A 23,523-nucleotide genomic window follows, 5' to 3' on the forward strand; every position below is an offset into this window, starting at 1 on the left:
GTCAGATGACACATCAGGAATGTTTATGAAAACCAAACAGAAACAAACAAACACACTCTTTCTGTTCTTTATTATTTAGTTAGAGCCAACTGTCAGTTAAATAGGATAATACGGAAGTCTTTTGGTGCTAATTACTTAGAGTCACAGACCTCTACAGGAAATGCTTACTGATATAGACCATTTCCTAAAATTCTCACTTCAATGCAAAACGCTATATCCCATTTTTATATGTTGATTTGCTACTTCTGTATATTATTTGTGGACAATATAAATAACCTCAAAAGATAAATGTTAGAGATTTGTTGTTCTAGAAAAGCTTTTTGACAGCTCAGAATGCCAGTGGAAGTGATGGGAAACCCAGAAAAGAGTAACAGAGCAGGGACCTGGCTTCTGCCCCCCTCCCTCTCACAGGGTCGGAACTCAGAGGTGAAGGCACTATGGTAGTCCAGCAATGGAAGAAGAGGAGGTCTAATGAGCTCCACACTAGGTAATGCGCCAAGTTTTTGAGGATTGTCTGTTCTTAAGGAACATAAAACAAAAATTGCAGGGCCCCTGGGTGGCTCAGTCGGTTAAGCGGCTGCCTTCAGCTCAGGTCATGATTCCAGGGTCCTGGGATCGAACCCCACATCGGGCTCCCTGCTCGGCGGGAAGTCTGCTTCTCCCTCTGCCTGCCACGCCCCCTGTTCATGCTCTCTCTCTCTCTCTGACAAATAAATAAGTAAAATCTTAAAAAAACAAAACAAAACCCCCAAAATTGCAACTGGAATGTAGGCACTATTTTTGTATATATAGCACAGTGGGTCTCAACTGACAGCGATTTCCCCCTGAGGACATCTGGCAAAGCTGGAGACATGTTGGTTGTCACAACTTGAAGACTTGCTTCTGGCATCTAGTCGGCGGACGCCAGGGATGCTGCTGAACATCCTAGGAGGCACGGAACTGTCCCCCACAACAGACTTCTTTGGTCCAAAATGTCAATGGTGCTGAGGTTGAGAGAGCCTAAAACAGTGCTTGGTATGATAGGTGGCTGATACATGCTTCATAAGGGATTTTTAAAATATCCATCTCTCTGATATTTTTATTTTTTCCTCATTATTTCTCTTTTCCATGTAGCTATCAATGGAATTCAAACTATTATTTGTTGACTAGAATTTGACCAGCCTTATTTTTATTTAAAATTACCATTTGGGTTAACTTCCTTCTCAAATTTCTCTGTATCTGTATCTATCTGTGCATTTATTGATTTTTTTCTGGCTCAGTGACCATTCATAGTGAAGTGGTTACTCAACCCCGATTCAGGGTTGTAAGCTCAAAAAAATTCAAGGCTTACATTAGGGATTCATATCTAATCCTTTTCCAAAAGTTTTGGGTAGAGAGAAAAATTAGGAAGTATAAATGAAGTACTGGGGAAATATATGTGTGTGTGTGTGTATATATATATATATACATGCATGTGTGTACATATATTTGTACACTCATCCATATTATACATACATAAACCACTTATGTGTGTATATATAAAATTTTAGTTTTATATATATAAAAATGTTATTTTATATATATGTAAAACTCTTTTTTTACATGGAAAGCTTTTGGGGAGGTCACTAGGGGATAACTTTCTAACCTTCACCTGCTTATCTCTCAGCAGATGGGTTAGAATTTCCCTAAGTGCTGCCATGCCCATCTTTAGAAGGTATTACCTTTCTGAATGGGAATTGAACTCCTAGAAATGCTGATTCAGTTTGACAAGAAACAGGTGGAGGAGAAAGAGAAATATCCTTCTTGGTGCCTCCTGGACTGTTAGGCAGGGCCTGATGGATGAGTTAGCACCTCTCACGATTTCTGAGAGATGGTGGGAGGGCATCATGTGCCAATTTAGATAAGCAGAGTACATGAAAAAGGATTTGTAATGCTATCCATTATTGGAATCTTTCTTCTCTTTGCCTATTTGCTGGGGAAAAATAGGGTTATTTCAAGAGCTCCCTAGGTGAAAGCAGGTAGCTTTCATTTCATGCACTGTTCTAGTAATAACCTCCCTTAATCATCACGAGATAATGTCCCCAATCCAATTTCAACATGCAATTTTTTGTCTTAGAAAAAGGACAGCACATAAATGCTGGATGCACCCAGAAGGGGTTATTTCAGAAGGCAATTTTTTCTGCTGCTAAGTGTTCATTTATCTCTTTCAGTTTTTGGTGGACTTAACAAGGACTAACAACCTAATGAAGTTTGCCATTGAGGCCAAAAAAGGCTGGAACTCAGGAGAGTTACATCCTACCTTCCATCATTTTATTTGCTAGCAATTATAACAACCTTTAAAATGTATTGAGTATCTACACCATGCCAGGCATTGACCTAATTAGTCCTCCCAACAACCCCCTTGAGTACCACTATTAGTTCTATTTGACAGGTGAGCAAGCAGGGGGCTTAGACAGGCAACGGGTCTGGAGGCTTACAGGTAGCTTGTGGCAGGACAGAATTTGAAATCAAATCTTTGCCAACAGAGCCTGAGCTTTTAATCACTTTCTAATTAACCACTATGGGAACAAAACTTTAAAAAGTGGATTCTTATGAACTTAGACACAACATTCATTTTGCAGAGCAGTGTAAAAGGATTTCTTACTTCCTATCATAATAGAGAGAGAGAGAGAAGACTGACATCCTAGCTGGGGTCCACTCACATGTAACAGTGCTGACTCATTACATATAAAGGTAATATTTCTGTCCTGGCCTTCATTAGAGTTACTGTGTTATACTAGGAGTTTTTCTGCTTAGTGGACAGTCTGACCAGGATTAAAGTTAAGCCTTTCTTTCTTCCTTTCTTCCTTCCTTCCTTCCTTCCTTCCTTCCTTCCTTCCTTCCTTCCTTCCTTCCTTCCTTCCTTCCTTCCTTCCTTCCTTCCTTTCTTTTCTTTCTTTCTTCTTTTTCTTTCTTTCTTTCTTTCTTTCTTTCTTTCTTTCTTTCTTTCTTTCTTTCTTTCTTTCTTTCTCTTTCTTTCTTTTCTTTCTTTCTCTTCTTTTCTTTGCTGCTTGAGTTTGGATTTTGGTAGATGTTCTTAGAACAGTTTCTTTCAGAGTTTGGGGTTTCTCTGAGCTATAGCCACTTTATAGAGAGCCTTTCTTTGTTCGGGCACAAAACTGTTCTTCAAAGTAAGAGAAGTTTTAGGTCTTAATTAAAAGCTGGCTGATGTAATTTGATTATAAAACTGTAGCTTGGAGGTAATCACTGATGCCATGTTTGAAATTAAGTTTATGACTGGCTTTAGCTGTATACTTTGAAAGGACTAATGACTTGTTTGCCTCTTGGGAGCCCATGCTCTCTTATTAAAAGCCAGGACTTCACCCAAAGAGGGCCCAATGATCATTTCTCTGGGATGGCCTGAATCAGCAGGACTTGATCCAGGCTGTGCCACCTCTGATTTACCTCTGAAACCAGTTGGTGGAAGTGCTAGGGCCATCTCACCAGCCCCACCCCAAGCAAGACAAGGAAGGATCTGGTTTCTTTTCAGACTCACAGGCTCTCAGAGTGTGTTTGCTTCCAGCAGGTGTTGAATTCAGCCCCGAGTGGTGAGCAGTTGTAATCTTTGACTCTTCTCTTGGGCTGCAGATTCTCTTTCCTTTCTTTCCCACTGAATCCTGGGAGAACAGGAGGTGGCTGGTGGCTTACCTACATTTTGTGATTTTTTTGTGGGCAGGGCTACTTTTTTTGTTTTCAGTTCTACCCATGGAAACAAGAAAGTGAGCCCAAAGTTAACCAAAGCTAATATACTTGGCTTACTTACTTAGCCCAACCAAGCTTCGGTTTTCTCATTTGGCGAATAAGAATAGTATTCACAAAAGGTTGTCTTGAGGAGGTAAATGAAGTCATGTTTGTAAGCCTCTAGCACGGGGTGTGACATGGAGGAATTAGTTGATAATGTAGTAGCTAGTCCTTTCTCTTCCTACTCTGCTAGGGAGGGGAAGACTATCTATGACAACTCCGATAAAAAAGAAAACCTACCACGTCCATTTGGGGATTTGATCTTCAACTTTAATATCAATGATTTTGGAGCAAGGGTGGGTGTTAATATAGCTTCAGGGACACACCTGTCTTTAAAACTACAGTTCTAGACGGAAAACCAGAATAGCACTCCAGCATTATTAGAATTTTCGTAATATTTTTGGGGATGGGGTCTATTTAACAAATGTGATCTATTTTATAAATGAGATAATATGCTAGTCTGTTTTGACAACCTGCTAATCTCCCCCTCACCCCAATCCATTTCTCCTGTTCTTTTTAGTAATAGAACTCCTTGAGTTTTATATCTCTTCCCAGCTACCCTGCCATTTCCCGGTCTCTTTTGCATTTAAATGGTGCCATGTGACTAAATTCTGGATAATAGGATATTAGCAGAAGTGACCTCTGCAATTTTCAGGTCATATCTTTAAAATAGAACTGTTTGCCCTCCATTTATACTCCCTTTCCTACACTGGAATGAGGATGTGGTAATGGCAAGCTGTCTTTGGCCATCCAACCATGGCCAAAGCAAAGCAACGGGACAGAAAGAAACAGGGTCTCTCTATCATTGATCATCTCATGGGACGTTGCTTCTCCTCTTCCCTTGAATGTCTGCCAGCTAGGATGGTTATGGGTGTGAGAGAAATCTTTTTGGATTTTTTGGAAAAATTATGGAATTTTTTATTATGGAATCTTTTAAAGCATCAAAGCCAGTGTGCTAACTATTTTATCGCCTTATGGGGATGAATCTTTGAGTCAACTATTGTCTGAGATTTTTCCATATTTTTTCTTTGATTTGCAAAATTACTCATTAGTATCTTGCATTTCCAGTAGTTAACCAGTAAAAATAGAAAAAGAAATCAGCTTTGTGCCTAGTGGTTAAGGAATTTACATGTTTCTAGATCATTTATCAAATCTGACATGGCTTATATTTACTATAGCTAGTTATTATTGAATGGCTAAGGTTTACAATGAAAAAGGAAAGACCTTTTTATTTATTTTTTAACCATAGTTTGGTTAAACGAATAGCTTTGGAATCACAACAGATACTATTGAGTATATGTAGCTGATGACTTTAATCAGGTAATCTTGACTGCAGTGTGTTGGTCATATGTAATGGGCAAATAAGTGATTACTAGTGGATCAGAGGTTAAAGATACTTTGTCTTTATAGACAGTTTACTTCATGGTATTATCAAACTATATTTTCTCATAAAATTGAGAACATGCAGTCTAGTAGAAGGTGGGCTTTTTTGTGTTCTTTTTAAAAAACTAGGGGTCTGATGAATTTCATCGAACATTTGACACATGGCTTAAAAGCACTTACTGCATGTCAGGCACATTTTATTCACCAGGCTGAAATAAAAGTATATCAAAAACGATGGGCATAGGACAAGAATTGCCCGATAAACAGCCTTTGCCAAAGGGCATGTGTATAATAAGGAAGATCTAACCCACCAGTGCAAACAATCACATGCTATGGGTAAGCATGCCAGAGAATTAAAGGGCATTTGGCATACAACAAACATTCAGTTTGCCCTGAGCCAGATCTTTTGCCTCTAATCCAGAGCATTTAAGAACAGGAGGAGCAGTACAACACAGAAGCTTCAAGAAAACAAGAGGCAGAGAGCTAGCCCAGAAGTGACATTGAAACAAGTGTCAGTCTGCTCTGATAACTGGGAGCAGAGCAGATGTTTAGAAAAGCTGAATAATTTATAGTTACATGTGAGCAGCTTTTGCATGGGTGAACCTCATCTCCTAATATAACTCGGTAAATATTAATAATTATCTCATGGGCAGATGATACTGATTTGAAAGTGCCATGTGGGCAGGTAAAGTTAGAAGATAATAATTTAGTAGAAAAGCACACCCTCTTAATCAGAATCATATTTTGTAAATTAAGGGTTTCATTTGCCATGAAAAATAAGAAACCAAACTGGTTTTCAGAGAATCAGCCACTTTCACGCGCAGATTACAAACATAACTTTCAAATGAATGCAAATTAATGCACGCTCTGGAGGTTGGTGAGGTATGGCAGATTGGTTAGTTATGGGCTTTTTGAATGTTCTGGTAGGACAGAAACCGGGTGTGTGGCTTTTAATTAGAGCCTGTAGAGAGCCTTGTCGTACATGCCAAACACTTAATAAGAACTAAATAATTTAAAAATAATAATTCAAATTGACCTCTCTGTAGGTGTAATGAGTTTCCCAAGTGACCTCAAATACTGCTATCGCCAGGACATGGCAAGTTAGCTGCACATGTGCTTATCCGTGATTTGGGGAAGCTTTTTTTTTTTTTAAAGATTTTATTTATTTATTTGACAGAGAGAGACACAGCGAGAGAGGGAACACAAGCAGGGGGAGTGGGAGAGGGAGAAGCAGGCTTCCCGCCGAGCAGGGAGCCCGATGCGGGGCTCGATCCCAGGACCCTGGGATCATGACCTGAGCCGAAGGCAGACGCTTAACGACTGAGCCACCCAGGCGCCCCGAGGAAGCTTTTTTCTTAAAAAAAAAAAAAAAAAAAGTTGTAGGGGAAAAATATTTTTAGTGAATAAACTACTTGTAACCATATTACGAAATGGCAAAGCATATGTAATGATGTAGACAGCCATTGACTCTCTACTCAGAAATAATGACTGGCTTTGTGCCTTGCAACCCTGAGCATTTGCCTCTCACGGTATTATAGAGCAACCACTGTGTTTTCAACTCTCTTTCCACTTCATTTTTGCTTTGCTTCTTGTATTAATTGTTCATATTTGATACCAAGAACAGGACTCTATTATTTGAAGGCCAATAAATATAAATTCCAACCTTAATATAACATAGACTAACCAACAAGGATCAGTTAGCCTGGGGCGGTTTAAACGGACTAAGTGACTCTTGCCTTGTGGCAGACAAAAGAGGCTTTCCAAGGGGTGTGGTCTGGAAGCTTTCTGAGCTCATAAATATAGCCAAGGGGTTGGGGCTGGGGTGGGGGACAATCTTGGGCAATGGGGAAGCCTCGGCTCTTTGGTAGCACCTTATACAAAAGAGTCTCTGCCTTTGAACATTCTTTATGACAATGACCTGGAGAATGGGTCCCTGAAACTAACTCCCCTCCCACTTTCTGCTTTGTTCATTTACTCCTTTCTTCCTTCTTGACCCATGTCCACACGGCCAAAGATTTATGACATTCATGCTAACGGTTTTAAATTTGTGTTTCGAGTTACTGAACGTTGTTTTGAATGAAATAATTAGTGTAAAGTCACTTTTGAAAAGTTAAAAGATCTAAAGAGAGGCAAACATAAATATTTGCTTTTGAAGCACTTATGATTTTCAATCTCTTTAGAAGATGAAGATGGGTTCAATGTGGGGGCTTCTCTATAAATGTTTATTGACCCGAATCAAAAACAAGCAGAATGAGTCATGGTGGAATGGGTCTGGAGTCAGAAAGATCTACGTGTGACTCATGGCTTGACTGTTACTAGGTTTACAGCTTTCTGTGGTTTAGTGTCCTTATTTGTGAAATAACACCAGTTAGACTTCCCCCAGAGAACTGTCATTCTCAGAATAATGCTTAGTACATAATATGTGCTCCATAAAGTGTAGCTGTTATTACTGAATTGCACTGGAGTGGTGTTATTCTAATCTACCTTTTGGCCTACCATGGTGGGGGGGGTCTTTATTCTGTGTAAATTTCACCCTGATTTCTACCAACCTATGGATGAGATTGGCAGGTGTGAACAACAGAGAAGGCTGGGAGGTGGGGGATAAGGAAATAAAAAAGCATATGTAAGAGGGGAAAGGTGAGAAAGTGAAGTGATGGTGAGCCATCAACAGTGGCCTCACAAACCAGGGGTACCACTGTCATATAACTTTGCCCTTGACTCAACACAGTTGGGTACTTATTCTTTTTTATTTTTTAAAGAATTTCAAGGTTTTCCTTTTTAGTTCCTTAATGTTCAAGTCATTGTGTAGTCTTTAGCTGGTCCCTTTAATAGGTGGTATTTTCAAATCTGGCCATCCATTCAGCCAACCATCCGTTCAACCAACCACCCATCCATCCATCCATTGATCATCCATATTTTTCCATTCATTCATTTATTAAGCTATGTAGTCACAGTTATTCCTACTATGTGCTAGGCATTGTACTAGGCTTTCTCTAGTGGGGGTTGGGGATAGATTTCTTCCTTTTTTTTTTTTTTTTGCTGGAAATTTGCTTTATTTTGCTCTTTTTGTGAAGTTAAAAAAAAACTCCTGAATTAAAAATAATTAGAATATCTGGGAAATTAAAAACAACAACAGATGAACTCTTGCAAATCTGATAAACCAATTAGTCAAATATGGAGAGTGAAAAACATGCTTGGAATGATTTTGACTCATGTAATTGCTTCAGAATAATTTCTTAAGTGTTTCTAGGCAACAGCAAATTTAAGAAGAAGAAACAAATGGTGGGTTCTCTCTCTCTCTTTTTTTTTTCCTTTTTTCCCTTTCTCTTCTCTCTCGCATTATCACAGAAGAGCAGGTTGCATCTCTCTCTCCCATGATGTGATGTTAGCTATGCCTGGCTGCGTCAGAGCAGGAAGGCAGAAACATTTAGAATGTGATTATTTTTTATGCAGCCTTCCTTGCTGTGTTGGATGAGGCATTAGTTTCATTAAGGTACACTTGGCCCTCACAGGTGGATCCGAGCATCAGGTAGGGGTTAAATTTGGATAGAAATCATAATGAGCTGAACTTTGATAAATCCATAACCAGGAAAAAATATCATTTAACCTTTATACTTCTACATTAATCCTCTGGGTTCCTTTTTGAAATTGAATCTTGTCTGCTCTTTTTTGAGTTAACTGAGTAGATTATTGCTTCATATGATATTGAGCAGAATGTATCTCCTAATAACTGCATCTCCATTTGTGGAGGAATTTCCCTTAACTTATGTGGGGTGATGGAAGCTGCAGTAGGGGCCCGTTCCTCAGATTTTCTCATGGCATACAATCGCACAGAAATCCACTCCTTCATGCAGCTTCCTGTTAGTACCATATGGGCAGGCAATTTCTTACCATTTGGAGACAAATGAAAGCTCGTTAGAGGAAGGCAGAGGGTCAGAAGGGTACTTTGGAATATGAAAAAAAAAATCCTTACTAGAGAACATTTAATCATAAGCAGATAATCCTTCTCAAAGGGAAGGCAGTGCGTTTGCCTCATTCTCCTTGGCAGTTAACCTTTTGCATTTTTATGCTTATGACATTTCTGGCAGGCGCTCTGGGTGCTCCAGTTAAAGCCAGAGGTCTTTGGACACAGTTCAAAAAGTAGCAAGTGTCTGGAGGGCAGCTCGATGCAAGGCATTTTGGCAGAGGGAGTCACGGAGAACAGCTGGGCAGCCGCATAGGAAAAAGGAATCTGGAATGTGAACGACATAGCTCCTTTGGATACTTCTGAGGGTGTTTGGGGGAGGCGTGGGGGGCTCATTTTGGGTGTAGGCTATTGGATGGAGGGAAGCAAGAGATGTGACAGAAGAGGATTTCTAAGCCAGCCTATGAATGTGTACACGTGCTGTCGGCACCGAGAAGTCGGCGCTGGATTTGCACCTGTGCCTACAATTAGGAAGTAACTGGTTCACTGGTCACAGGAAGAACAGGGCTCATTTGGGAGGCAAACTGAAACTCTACTTAAGCAAAGGCATTAATCAGGGCACCAGGCAAAATACTCACTAATGTTGTTCCAAAGCTAAGAATGTGTTTCTGAGACAAAAACCATGGAAACCTACTTGTTTTCTGAAATGTTGCTTCTCTGAAAGAAAAGATGAGAAGAGGAATAAGCAGACACGCTTTACTTAAAGGTTAGGTGTGAGTCAGGGGACCTCTGAGTGTGTTCAGTATGGCAGAGAGTCATCTGAATGTCTCTATACAATGATGCATGCAAGAGAGTGAAATCATAGCATGGATTAGAAATAAAAAGGTGCTGTAAAAGGGTAGCACTTACGGGATTTAACTTCTGTAAAAGTTGTCTGCAGGATCTGAGGCATAATTTATTTTTGTAATTAAGACTCTTAATTAGGTTTTAAATCCTGAGTCTTAATTTTTTAGTCATATGAGCCAGGACAAGTTAGCATCTACAAATGTCATCTTTCTCACCTATTAAATGTTATCTACCTCATAAGGTGGTTGTGAGAATTCAATGAAGTAATCTATATGAAGTGCTTAACACAATGCCTGGTCTATAACAGATACTCTGTAAAACTTAACTGCTGTTGTTAACATTTCAACCTTTAAGCCATAAAGAAAACCCATCAATTATGTCTGAATGGAAGGAATCCTTGTTGGGTGATAATCTCAGTTTACTCAAAAAAAAAAAAAAAAAAAAAAAAGAAAGATTCTTTGTACTGACGTAAAGAAATGAGAGATCTTGGCCAAAAGATAAACATCCCCATCTTTCTCTTAATTATTTTTGAGTCTTAATAAGGAATAGGATCTAATATTTTTTGAACACCTACCATGTGTCAGGCACTCCGAAAGCTGCCTCACTCAAAGCTTGTGAAGACGCTCTAATTGTCCCACTATTACTGACAAGGAAACTGAGGCCCAAAGAGATGAAAGAACATTTCCAGGCTTCTATGTACTACGGTCGGCAGAACAGGGATGTGAAGGCCAAAGGCCACGCTCTTTCAGTTCATCTCACAAGACTGTGGGAATAATAGTGGGAATGAAAACTCCAGGGGCAGCCTGGCCCTGCTACAGACTCTGAGGTAATAGCAACGTTTCTATTTTGATGTTCCCATTAAAATCTTATCCTCTTAACTGAGAGGCCTGGCAGATGGCAAATGTCGCCCTTGAGCAGTCACCTAAATCAAGTGATAAACCGCATTCAGGCTTTGGGATGCCTTCGCTGCCTGGGGAAGAGCACGGCTCTGCCCGGTTCAACTCCGTCCCTTGACTGGGTTGCTTCTTAGAGCTAACAGGAAAATGTACTTTACTTAGCTGGTAAGAAAAGCTCCTGAGGCTCTGCGGGCAGTTGTTTTGGAGAAAGATTGACTTTAAGAACACCCACTTGATTGTTTAGCAGCTTTAGAAACCTCTGAGAAGAAAATGTTCAGTTATCAGGTAAAGCTGCTTTGGCAGCTTGATTTCTCTAATGCGGGGCAGCAGCGGAGGCTGTAGGCTGAGGAACGCAGACAAGGCACACATATTTTGTGTCTCCCTATGTTGCTTCAGAACATTCTGTTCCCTGCCCATTTTTAACGAGATAAACATGCCTTCATGGGTCACAGCGACGCAAATTCTTTACTAACTCTTTGCAAATATGGCTTTTTGGTTTTTAAACAAAGCGATTTGCTATGAGGTGTTAGGGGTTTTACCATTTCCAGAACATTTACACCCACAGCACTCCTTTAGTTTTACAGCAGGAGAGCACTGAATCCGACTTGCTCTGAGGCCCAAGTTTACCCTTTAATGACTGTGACCTTCATTCAGCCCCTGATCTCTCTGAGCCCTGTTTCGTCATCTCTGCCATGGAGGTGTCAGTGTTTTCTTTCTAGGATTGCTGCAAGAATTAAATGGCGTGATGCAGGTTCAAGGGCTTTGCAAATTGCACAAGGTCATTTAAAAATGAACCATTCCTGCTATTATTATTTGTATTTGGGGGTTAACATCATCTGGTGATAATAAAGGAGCCCTGATGGTTAATGACATCCCGAAGATCTAAAACAAAGTTGTTAGCGAAGTCACAGGAATGGTGACTGCACTTATCCTAGTGAGCGTCGTGTAACGTATAGGGTTCTTGAATCACGATGCTGTACACTTGAAACTAATATAATAATATATGTCAACTATATTTCAATTAAAACAATTAAAAAAGTAAAGTCATAATAAGATGCCAGAAATTGGGTAATGTATAGACACGGAAGTGGTAATTTAATACAGATGTTAGAGCGACACCGAAGAAGTTCCGGAGTGTGGTAGGAGCTGTTTGGACAAAGGAGAACCAAGGGACAGAACATGCGTTCAAGACTTCCTATAAGAGATAACAGCTCTTCAGCCCATAGTGTGTGGTCTGGAATGCTGTGTGCTGTCACTTTATAGGCAGCATCGGGTAGTCAAATGAGTTAGTTTCTGATTCACCACTTCCTACTTGTGTGAATTCTTCAACCTCTGTGCAAAGAGTGATGATGATGACACTGTGTCACAGGGTCATGAAGATTAAATGGGATGATATATATAAAGTACCTGGAGGGTAATATGGCTGGTAAATATGGTTTCTCTACTTCTTCCTGCTCCTCCTCCTTTTTTTTTTTTTTGGCCAGATAGGAACTCTAGGCAAGCCACCGTCAATATCACTAGAAGCTAATGTGCTTCTCAGAGCATTCAGGCCAGGTTTGAAAGCAATCAGTAGAACCCTCGTAAATTCTCTAGGATTGCTTCCAGTTGTTAATGGAGTTTGAATTTATGTAGCCACTTCAAAGATCATCAGGTGCAGAGAAAGTTGTAGGTGTTCAGTAAGGGCAAAGACTCTTAACCAGGGGGCTCTCAAGGGAAGCATGGAGGTGTCTGCAGAGCGCAGGGTATGCAGGGGTTAAATTCAGGACTCCTTCGGAGATAAGAGTTCTGTGTTGACGATGAGAAAGTAATCACCAGCTAAGCCAGACTTTGGTAAGAAGCTCTTGCTAAGGGACGCCTTATAACGGATCAAGTTTTCCAAACTGTAGACTTGATTTAATCATTGAGTTATTTTTAAGTATTTGTTATCTACCATTCAGAGGCACTTCACATCTTTGAGCAAGCAACTGAGGGGTTCGTAAATGTAAACATATCAATGATTACAATATAACTTTTTAAGAATTGTTAATTTAAAAAAATGTCAATAAGAAGGAGTAGTCAATGATTTTAGCTCTTAAATATACAAGTGTATGAAATTAGGCAAATAAAATGAGAATCAGTTTAAAAAGGAAGCTTTTCTTCATGTTGTCAATTTGACGCCTAATGCAATCTGTCCAGAGTGTGGTGAGGATGGACAGAATGTAGTCGTACAGCTATGGGATATTTTCACCTTCCAGGTGTTTCCTATAGTTCTCACTAAAGAGAACAAATTCGCAGTGAGATTTTGAAAGCTACCTATGTTTCAAAGATCCATAGGCTTTAAATTACTGTCATTATTATACCACAAGAAATCCCATCTTTTTTCCACACATAGGTTAGAAAATGATTCTGACATTTCCCACATCTTTCTTCCATGCTATCTATATTTTGTGCTGATACTGATAACCCCATCTTCTATTCCAGCTTTTCAATTTTTTTTTTCATGTCCATCGCCTCATTTTAAGCCAAGGCAATTTTAAAACTTCCCTTGTTATGTCACAAGTTGCTGACTCGGGACTGACTGTGTGTGATGGGCAGGGGAGGATATCGAGAAGTGAGGTCAACGCCTGTGACCAAATAATTAGGGAAGTAGAAGAGAGAAAATGCTAGTGAAGTATTCCTACAATATCTTCTCTTCCAAAATATGGTTGTGACTGAGGAGAGCCTGGGAGAGGGGTGACGGAGAGACAATGTAAACACACCCATAGAGTTGTCCCCTATCCTGAGGTGAGAGTGGAGGTTGGGGCTGTGAAGAAGGACTGTGTTTTGATCACCTGTTATGTGCCAGTAGCTTAGCTACAATATACAAAATACATATATTGCTTATTTGCTCAACAACTGTAAGAGATAGATATTGTTACTACTGTTTTACAGATGAGGAAATAGGCTTGGAGAACTTTGGGTAAGTCACTAATATGTATTTAAAAAATAAATCTTGTGTTGCTATGTGTAGGGGATATTTATAGTGAAATTTCTATTGCTTTCTGGTATTGCCTTGCTTTTTATTAAAACCTAAACATAAGAATGGCTCTTATACATGCAACATGGGGCAAAGTCAAAATAAAACAAGTTTGTGGAGTATCTCCGTGAGGGCCGTACCTGGGGATACTTTGTTCTAGAACCTGGATCTGGTGCTGGTCTTGTTGATTTTGCTTCTTCATCTCTTCCTGTTCTTTTCCGCTGCTGACTCCCTCTAGAAGCCATTTCTCCCTTAAGGCCTTTTTCTGATATCAGGAAACAAAGATGTTCTTAAATCAGTCAATAATTTCCAAAATCTCTGGCTGCTTCGAAATCTTATGAATTTTAATAGTGGACAGAGTAAAGAGAAATTATTTTTTCTCACTGCCTTGCCTGAATAAATCTGGTATCTTCCTTCATTGCACCCTTTGTGACCCCCTTCCAAAGCCAGTTTGATGTGTCTAAATCCTATTTGTCCTTGAAGTTCTAGTTCAGGTCCCTCCTTCTCTGTGAAAATCTCCATCCTGCCCCCAAGCCCTCCACAGCCCCATCCTCGCCCTCAGAGAACTCTCTTCCTTCAGAATCCCGTGGCACTCTCTGTGTATGTCTAGCACTCGTATGGGGACCTTATCTGTGATACTTTGCTACTGTTTACTTGGTTAATGGTTGTACATCTTGTGTCTTTGGAGTAAAAACCTCCTTCAAGCCATTTTTAAAATTTATCTCAATGACATTATACAGCGAACACTCCAAAAAAAATTTTGGAGGGATTATTTGAAATGGTGGCCAAAACAGGAGGTTGCTATTGTATCCTAAACCAATTCAATGTTAGTCTTAGTGGTGTGGTCAGCATTTATGACTTTGCCGACCCAATACCCTTCTTTCTTCTGAGAACCTCCTTGGTTCCAGATACTTAAGTTTAGCACGAATTACTTGTTCTGATAATAGGATGCACAAAATTTACTGATCTGTCTGAATATTGGTGAGCTGAATTTTTGTCAACTTTAACAAAACAAAAAATATTTATGCTTTATCACATGGAAGAAAACATTGAATTTGCATGAAAGAATTACAATCCTGGACCTTGAGCCTAAGAAGACCTAAAGCAAATGAGAGATGTGTAAAATTTGGAGGGAACTTAGCTAACATCCCATCCATGTCTTACATAGGAACTGTTAGATATTATTTCCAAAGAGTTTGAGTTTCTCCTTTTCTTCCTGGAGAAAACTGTTCTCTCTATATATCTAATCTACCTGTGCAAACTATTTGTTCAAAAATAATTTTTGGGGATTCGCTGTGTCTAAAATGATGAGGAGAGAAGAATGGGAGCTTTGTATTTTCTGAGACTTCTTTCTCTGATGCCACAATTAAAATGAGAGCAAGTTAATAGAACTTCTGTCTTTTTTAAAAGGATGCTAGGATCAATCCTACTGGAATATAAATACCTTTGAATTTTAAACAAAATTTAAATAAGGTTGATTGTGCTGGGTAATTACCAAATGATGGTTATATTAAGTAAGGCAATGGTTTTCAAACCAGTAAGAAACATTACACTGATTATGAATATATATTAAATGGAATTGTACTTTGTAGGACTGATATAAACTGGGCTGCTCTAGCTGACGCAGCGAGGGTATCTGGAAACCCGTGGATGCACAGAACACAGTTTGAAAACCACTAGATTGAGTAATAACCTTGTCCCAGATCATCGTATTTGTGTTGGCCTTTCCAGAGTTTCAAGCAATTGCATGTGGACAACAAACCCCATAAGAGAAGTTTGTAGCCAGAGATTCTTTCCCTCGGTGTTATCTTAACCCTTAATTACAGCTCTTTGGCTGTTTGTAAAAATGTTCTCCCACAGACACAGTCAAATGTTATTAATAAAGGTCAAGATTTATCTTTTGAGATCAAAGATGCCAAGAAAATCTTGGTATACTATCATTTTAAGAATTTACCTTAATTTAAATTTATTTTTATTTGATGGAATGTGATGATAGCTAATGCATAGTAAAGAAGACAGAGGACACCTGTAAGTAAATTATAGTCCTTACAAACCACCTACGAGGACAGTTTCAGTCATTTACATCCATATCACTATCAGAAGCATTTAGATGGGATAGTCTTATGTTGTTGAGTTACAGAGAGCAGAGAATAATTCTTGTGATGTGATTATGTGAACTTGAGGCTATTGTCTTGGTTCTTAGTCTGGTTAGGAATAAGAATAATTTTAATTTTAGCCTCATAAAACTTTTTTCATAACTCACAAATTGTCATTTACCCCTGGCAAAGAACTCTTTGCCAGAGGTAAAATGAAAAAATGAATTTGTGAATTAACTCTTTGCCTCTGAATATAAAATACATAATTTGGATGTGTAATTAAAATGATACGGTACAATCACATATTGTAACAACTTAAACATAGTCATTTTGTTTTTTTGTTTTTTTTTTTAATGTGGAATAACACCTTATTTATTTATTTAAGAATTTTTAAAATTTATTCATTGAGACAGAGAGATACGGAGAGAGAGAGAGAGAGCAGGAGCAGTGGGGAGGGGAAGAGGAAGAGGGAGAAACAGACTCCCTGCTGAGCAAGGAGCCCAACATGGGGCTCAATCGCAGGACCCTGGGATCATGACCTGAGCCAAAGGCCGACGCTAAACCATCTGAGCCACCCAGACGCCCCAGTCATTTTGTTTTTATGTCTCAGTTTAAACTTGTGATTTCATCTATGAGGTTGATGAATAATCTATTTCACAACAACGACATTCAGAATCAAAAGCGATATAAACTAAATGAAAATATAAGGAACATGCCGGTAATAGATCTTTGGGCAGTTTTTTTAGGGAAAGGCTTTCCTGAAGCACTTTGCATTCTATATAGCAATTACAGTATACTTTAGGAATAAATTAGTTTTTCATACCATGAATCAAATGGACTTTCAGAAAAGTTTTCTAAGCTGAGTGTAGTTTGTGTTTCTTGGTGGCAGACTGTGATCATGTTACTAGGTGAGGAGACCCATAGTGTACAAATCTCAGAAATGTTTCAAAGTTAGAATGCTCCTCATATCCCTGGAAACTCCCTTTCTAGCATGTCATTGGTATGATTGCCAGGTTCCAGAGCCAACGAATATCAGAGTTACTACTATTATTTTGCAAGGTATGTACTAATGATACAGAGGAGCGCTTTGTAAATGTTTGTGTTTGTGTTGTTTAGAGTGTGTCATTGAAGTGTAACGAAATAGTTTGCAATCAGGAAAGTGCTGAGGACAGTCAGTGGAATGGAGACGGATGAAGAAGAAAATAAAAGAAGGACTGGTAACTGTAGAGGCCGATAGGGCTTTCCTGACTTGGTGAGGGTATTGCAGAATCAATTTTAAAAATACTTCTGGGACACCTGGGAGGTGCAGTCAGTTAAGCCTCAGAGTCTTGGTTTCCGCTCAGGTCATGATCTCAGGGTCACGAGATTGAGCCCTGCGTGGGGCTCGGTGCTCAGCGGGGACTCTGCTTGAGACTCTCTCTCCTTCACCCTCTGTGCCTCCCACTCTGCTCTCTCTCTCTCAAATAAATAAATAAATCTTTAAAAAAATACTTCTGCACATTTCTGACCCCCGTTTGTAATGGTGCCTAGTTGCTGTTTGGTGCAGCCAACCATTTTCTGCAAAACACGTTGCAAACAGCGACTCTTTCCTTTGTGTTGCTTTTGCAGTTTGTGCCTTGCATACACTGCTCATCACGGTGTGTGGGTCGTCTCAGGGTTCTGGGTCAGTTCTCTTTTTAAGGACACAGGTCAGGGCGCCTGGGTGGCTCAGTTGGTTAAGCGACTGCCTTCGGCTCAGGTCATGATCCCGGAGTCCCGGGATCGAGTCCCGGGATCGAGTCCCGCATCGGGCTCCCTGCTCAGCAGGGAGCCTGCTTCTCCCTCTGACTCTCCCCCCTCTCATGTGCTCTCTGTCTCTCTCATTCTCTCTGTCTCAAATAAATAAATAAAATCTTTAAAAAAAAAAAAAAGGACACAGGTCAAACTTTATTGTGTATTCTTAGTGTCCTGCTTAGTACCTTACACATAATAGGTAATTAATAAATGTTTTTTGACTAAAAGGCTCTATACACACCTATATAAATCCTATCTACCAGTTAAGACTCAGCTTAAATCCCACACCTTTAACAGACCTGCTTCGACCACCTCAGATTAAAGAGTTACTCCTTATATTCTTATTTAAATTAAAAAAAATCATCTTTTAACTTGTCCTAATTATTTATTTAATTCTGAGTTCCCCACTAGGTTGCAGGCAGAAGGGCTACAGCCCTCTAGGGCCACTGGTAGTCTGTATGGCATTAATATGAAAATCAGAAAAAGTGCTGTTCCTCACCCCACCCCTTTGGGTCAGTGCACAGCTTGGGAAAATGGATAGCACCTTTGTGCAGAGGAAAAGAAATATCGTCCTTCAGACAGAAGCAGCCCTATGCCAGCGTGCACAGTTCCAAGCGAGTGTGGACAGGGTTTTAGCACCCCTTTCTCGGGTATCTTTGTGCAGTACACAATCTGCACAATGGTCTTCGGCAATCCAGAGCCTGATAAATGTTCTGATTGGATTGGATTAGACAGTCTCTTGGGTTGCAGAAAGCAAACATAAGTTTCCCTATAAAGGGAAGATCATGTATGACTTTTTTTTTTAAGATTTTTTTTTAATGTTTTATTTATTTATTCATGAGAGTCAGAGAGAGAGAGGCAGAGGCAGAGGGAGAAGTAGGCTCCCCGCCTAGCAGGAAGCCTGATGCAAGACTCGATCCCAGGACCCTGGGATCATGACCTGAGCTGAAGGCAGACGCTCAAGGACTGAGCCACCCAGGCGCCCCTCATGTATGACTTTTTGGACTGGTTTTGGCAAGTATTGAAAAGAGGTGCCACCTCAGAAATGGACTTTTCAGTGAGTCAGTTTTCTTATGTCAAACTTGCTTCCTAGAATGAACTCAGGGGATATTTAACCCTTTCTCCTACTGTGAGCTCTACTGTTGTTTGGCTACCCACTGGACAAGGATAGCAATTGCTGAATGTGAGAGAGCTATCCATTTACTCAGAAGCAGTCATTAATTTATTGAGAGACTCAAATTGTGTGTGTGTGTTTGTATGAGCGAGAGAGAGAGAGAGAAGGAGAGAGAGAGAGGTTAAAAGAGAGAACGAGTTAGAAATGGAGTTAGAAATGGCTTAGCTCAAAAATTATTGTGGAATTGGCTTTTGGTTTGAGTTTCACCAAAATAACTTGGTAAAATTTGTTTTAATCTCATTGATTTTTCTGGTTATACACACTGCATTTCTTGGCTATACCCACCACTCATGTAAATTCAGTGTGAGACACTGCAAGAATAACAGGCTAACTATACTTTAGAATTATCCATCACACATTGGAAATGCCAATTTATATAGGAGCAAAGAAGCAAACAGAATCCAGAGAACTGAGGCTAATTGGAATCTTAAATTATGTTTCTTTTCAGAGGTGGTTACTTGATCCCTCAGAAAGCTGAATGTAGCTGAATTTGGCAAGTTTAGCTTAAATGTATAGACCCCATGAGAAGTAGCTTCCTGCTTGAGTCCCTTCACAAGGAGCTCCTGTTTGTCATTTGGTTGCATCCTATGACCGAGCTACGTAATACAATGTTGAAACTCAATGTGCTTTAATTACAAAATGACCACACCCATGGAAGTTGCAAAGTCTGGTTTTAAAAATGGAGGTTTATTTCTGGTGATGATCTCATGGTTTGTCAAAACAAGGCAAAAGAAAACAAAACCCCAAAAGATATTCAAACAATATTGGATTCATTGCACTGAGCTTTTAAATACAAGCATCCTTGACCAGGTCAGACAGCGTCTGTTTCTCACCCCCTGGGGGAAGGTTGGCCTTTCATTGATTTCAAAAGGGACTTCCTAGCTGGATCCATCCCTAGGGATGTTAAGCAAGACTGTGTTGCGGGGGAGGGGGGCAAATTATCAAGGCTGAATTCTCAAGGTTACCCAAGAAAATGAGGAAATTCAGTAATAAAGGATAAAAGTAATAAAAGCGTGTTTTCTACATGTTTACCAGAAGGTATTAATCTCCTATGCAAATATTACTAACTTCTTGGCCCTCCCCTATCATTATTAGGGGGTTAGTAGAACTATGCTGAATTTTTTCCTTCCTAAAGCATCTTTACCATAGAGATTTTGAGTGCCATTAGGATATTTGAATACAAAAATCATTGAAATGAAATTAAAATCATAAATTACCTTCAAATGCTGGTGCTTTAGTTTTTCTTCCTCTATTTTCAGACGCTTCTGCGAGATTTCTTCCTGAATTTTTCTTTTATCCTGAAATAAAAGAAGTTCCAGCATAATCTATTTTTTCAATTTGCTTAAATATGCTTCCTTGGGGTTGTCGTCATTACCAAATGGCTGGCCAACGGTACGCTCTTGGCATTGGTAGAAAGCTGCTTTGGAAACTCATATTTCAAAGCGAAGGGGGGCAAAGTGAGACATTCAAAGCATTTTGCTGATGGAAAACGAAAGAAGGTGCTTTTTCAGAGAGAACTTGCAAATATTTTAATGTCTTTCCTTCCCCACTCTCCTCCCCTCCCCTTTAAAAAAATCTTCCCCATTAATCAAGCAAGATTGAGCTACTGAGTGATGCAATGGAAAAAGTAAATTTTAAGGAGGGAGTTTTGAAATAGGCCTGAGGAAACCCTGTGAGGAGAGAGACTGTTCCTGGCACAGGGCTGAAGAAACTGCTGGGTAAAAGGTCTGCTTATGTGGGAAAACAGAATAGCTAGCCTACAGAGCATTCGAAAACTAGGAAGCTAGAAAGTGGGAGTGTTTCCTCCTTGTATAACTTGCTATGTGAAGATAGAGAAAAAAGGGTTCAGATAATGCTTGTTAACAGTAAGAGGGCTTTTAGCTGTGGTTAAAAAAAATTCATGGAGAGATAGAGTCTCTTTCACCAAGTTTAAATTGCATTACCCTCAAAAAACCCAGGAAGCATAACTGTTAATGCCCAGGGGTTGTACTTTTTAGAAAATATAGCATATGTACTATATAGTCTGGTTTTGATTTCTGGCTCTGCCATTTACTAGGTCTGTGTCCTTGGACAAAATCCTTAACTCTTCTGTGCCTCAATTACCTCATCTGAAATATGGGGATAAATAAGAGAATCTACCTCATAAGATACGAGCATTAAATGTATGTTAAATTTCCTAGGACGGTGTTTGACGCATAGCACTCTGTATTTGTTTAATAAAATTAAGTAAATAAGACATAATCTGTTAATCACAGAAAGTAGCAAACTAATTCTGATAATGCTTCCATAAGCCTGAAATGTTTTAGAGAGTCCCTCTCTGGAATTGTTTGAGGCTTTTTACAAGCTACGCAAAAAGGCCCTTACTTCCTTATTTTTTGACCAGAGGTGACATTATCCTCCATCTCTTTTATAAGAGTAGATTTTAAATCTGCTTTCAAAATTGAAAACTCCCAAAGGATAAAAAATTTGTTGCCAGTGAAGACAACTAAAAGAATTTGAAGCAGGCTCAGAAGGTAATTTAGAAGGAAGAGTTCCAAAAATACTTGGCAGCATTGTTGAAATAAGTGCATGGCTTCCTGATGCGACTCCTTTGAAGATAAAAACTCTTTTTTGATGTATAAGTTCAGGTACATTTGTTGAAGAAAAACAACATGTTGCTCTCCAACTTTATGTCATGTTTTTCTTTGTGTGTTAGAAGAATATATGACTTGGTCTGTATCCCACTTTGTAAATTTCATAAGCAGCTATTTTGAAAAAAAATAAAAACATTAGCTAGGCAACTAGCGTGGTCTTCAGTATCGCTTCTTTGGATCAAAGCTGGTCTTTAGGAACAAAAATTCTAATGACCTGTGAGTCAGTTCTCCATTCTCTCTAGAGGTTGTAATTGAGCAAATACTAGTAATATTTATAATGTATTATGTCAAACACTTTGGTAAGTATTTTATAGGCATTATTTCATTGAATTGTCATAATAACAAAGATATTGTGATAATTTTCATTTCAAGAGAGGAAATGTAAATTTAACTAACTAATTAACTAATTAATCTGAGCTCTCACAAGTAATACGTGGCTCAACCAGGGTTTGAACCCAGGCAATTTGAGTTCAGCCTTCACACTCTTAGCCAACTCATGACACCATTTTCCTGAGTAAGAAATTAGTCCAGCTTCTTACAACTTCCCTCATTGTCCTCTCTATCATGAAGAACTGTGGCTGGAAACAAGAGTGGGGCCTCTCATTAGAAGGGAGCCCATTTTTCATTCCATACTTAGTGTTGGTGTGTAACCATCCACCTCTCGTCACAGGTAGCCCATCGAGAAGAGTACCTTAAGCATAAGAGACAATGCTGAACCTAGCAAGTTTTCCCCACCCCTGTCAATAGCCAGTTTGGGCTTGTTTCATCTTGGGGTTAGTAATAAGGGAAGGAAAGCTGTGTGGGTAGAGGCAGGGTGTCTGAAGTGTTTTGGCAACACAAGGCTTATGTTTTGTCTCTCAGAGGTAATGTGATACCTCCCTTATGTCAGTCTAGGTAATTAAGAAGATAATTTATAATGTTATAGGCATGATTCTCTTTTAAGATAGAAGCACTTTTTTCCCCATAAAATATTCAACAAAAAGTTATCGTTTTGCCAAATTTCATAGGGACTTATAAGAATTACTGAAAAATAAGATGGTAGTAATTTAATTTTATTAAAGCAAAATAAATAAGTCAACCTTAAGTTGCATATCTAGCTCTATTGCTAGTGTACCCAAAGTTACCAGAGCCCACTAATTCCTTTCCAAATTATCACGGAACAAATAGATGTGAAATGCCATCTGCTTCCCAAAATTTTCCCAGGAGCTTGAGCATCTCTAAAGACACCTGTTATAACCTGGCACATCAGATATTTATTAATGTTAACTCTTATGAATAACTTATATTGATGTTTACTTTTTTAATGTTCAACTAAGAAAGACTTCTGTTTAATGAACTGTTGTCTAGATAGGTTTGTAGCTGTCTGACTTAGAATATTTTAGCAGTTGACACCCACAAATTCCAATTCTGTATAAAGTTACCTCTTGATTATGCTGAAAATTAGTTTATTTATTTGTGCCACTAGAAAGCTATTGTGAACGTCCATGATCCAGTATTATCGCAACCATGTACTTGATAAAAATCAGCACAATACTTAGGAGTGTGACTATTTTAGAGATATTATAGATTGACGAGGAGCCAATATTCCAGAATCCCTGAATCTGTAAAGAAGGCAGGATTGATCCTGAGTTATTTAATGATTAATTTAGCCGGTACTGGGGTCCTTATGTACAAACGTTGTGTTCAAGGTGACGTTAGAAGTTGTGCAATGTTTAAAAATTATTCAGAAGTAGTTTCATCAAGAAACTTACACTCTCCTAAAGAAAGAAAATCATTCATTCAAGTAACTGTATAGTCTAAGAAATAAAATGAGAAATGTCATTCCTGAGGCACAGGGAAGGTCTATGAGAGTTGAGGGGAGATAGGGAGCAGTTGTTTCTAGCTGATGTGGTTGGGAGAGGCTGTGATGTAGCATTTGAGAAGAGTATGTTGGATAGTTGCTGGGGAGGAAGGGGGTGGGGAGAAAGGGCATTCAAGTCAAGGGCACAATGTGAGCAAAGGCCTGGAAGTAGAAAATTAGTACATTGTATAGAACAGCAATTCTGGAATCTAAGTTGTCATACG

The 23,523-nt window shown here is 39.2% G+C and overlaps 1 protein-coding gene across 1 annotated transcript in view; it reads right to left on the bottom strand.

Moving 5' to 3' along the window:
• PALMD (palmdelphin) overlaps window positions 1-23,523 on the bottom strand; it is a 50,852-nt gene that overhangs the window by 13,847 nt on the left and 13,482 nt on the right. Inside the window, exons 2-3 of the mRNA XM_045897125.3 lie at window positions 20,044-20,124; window positions 13,924-14,048 (exon numbers count right to left, since the gene is read on the bottom strand). Of these exons, the coding sequence (XP_045753081.1) occupies window positions 13,924-14,048; window positions 20,044-20,124 (206 nt within the window). The remainder of the gene's footprint in view (window positions 1-13,923; window positions 14,049-20,043; window positions 20,125-23,523) is intronic.

This window comes from Mirounga angustirostris, unplaced genomic scaffold (genome assembly GCF_029215605.1).
Source record: "Mirounga angustirostris isolate CCGP_5_RB_7025 unplaced genomic scaffold, mMirAng1.0.hap1 SCAF_4, whole genome shotgun sequence".
Classification (NCBI taxonomy): domain Eukaryota; kingdom Metazoa; phylum Chordata; class Mammalia; order Carnivora; family Phocidae; genus Mirounga; species Mirounga angustirostris.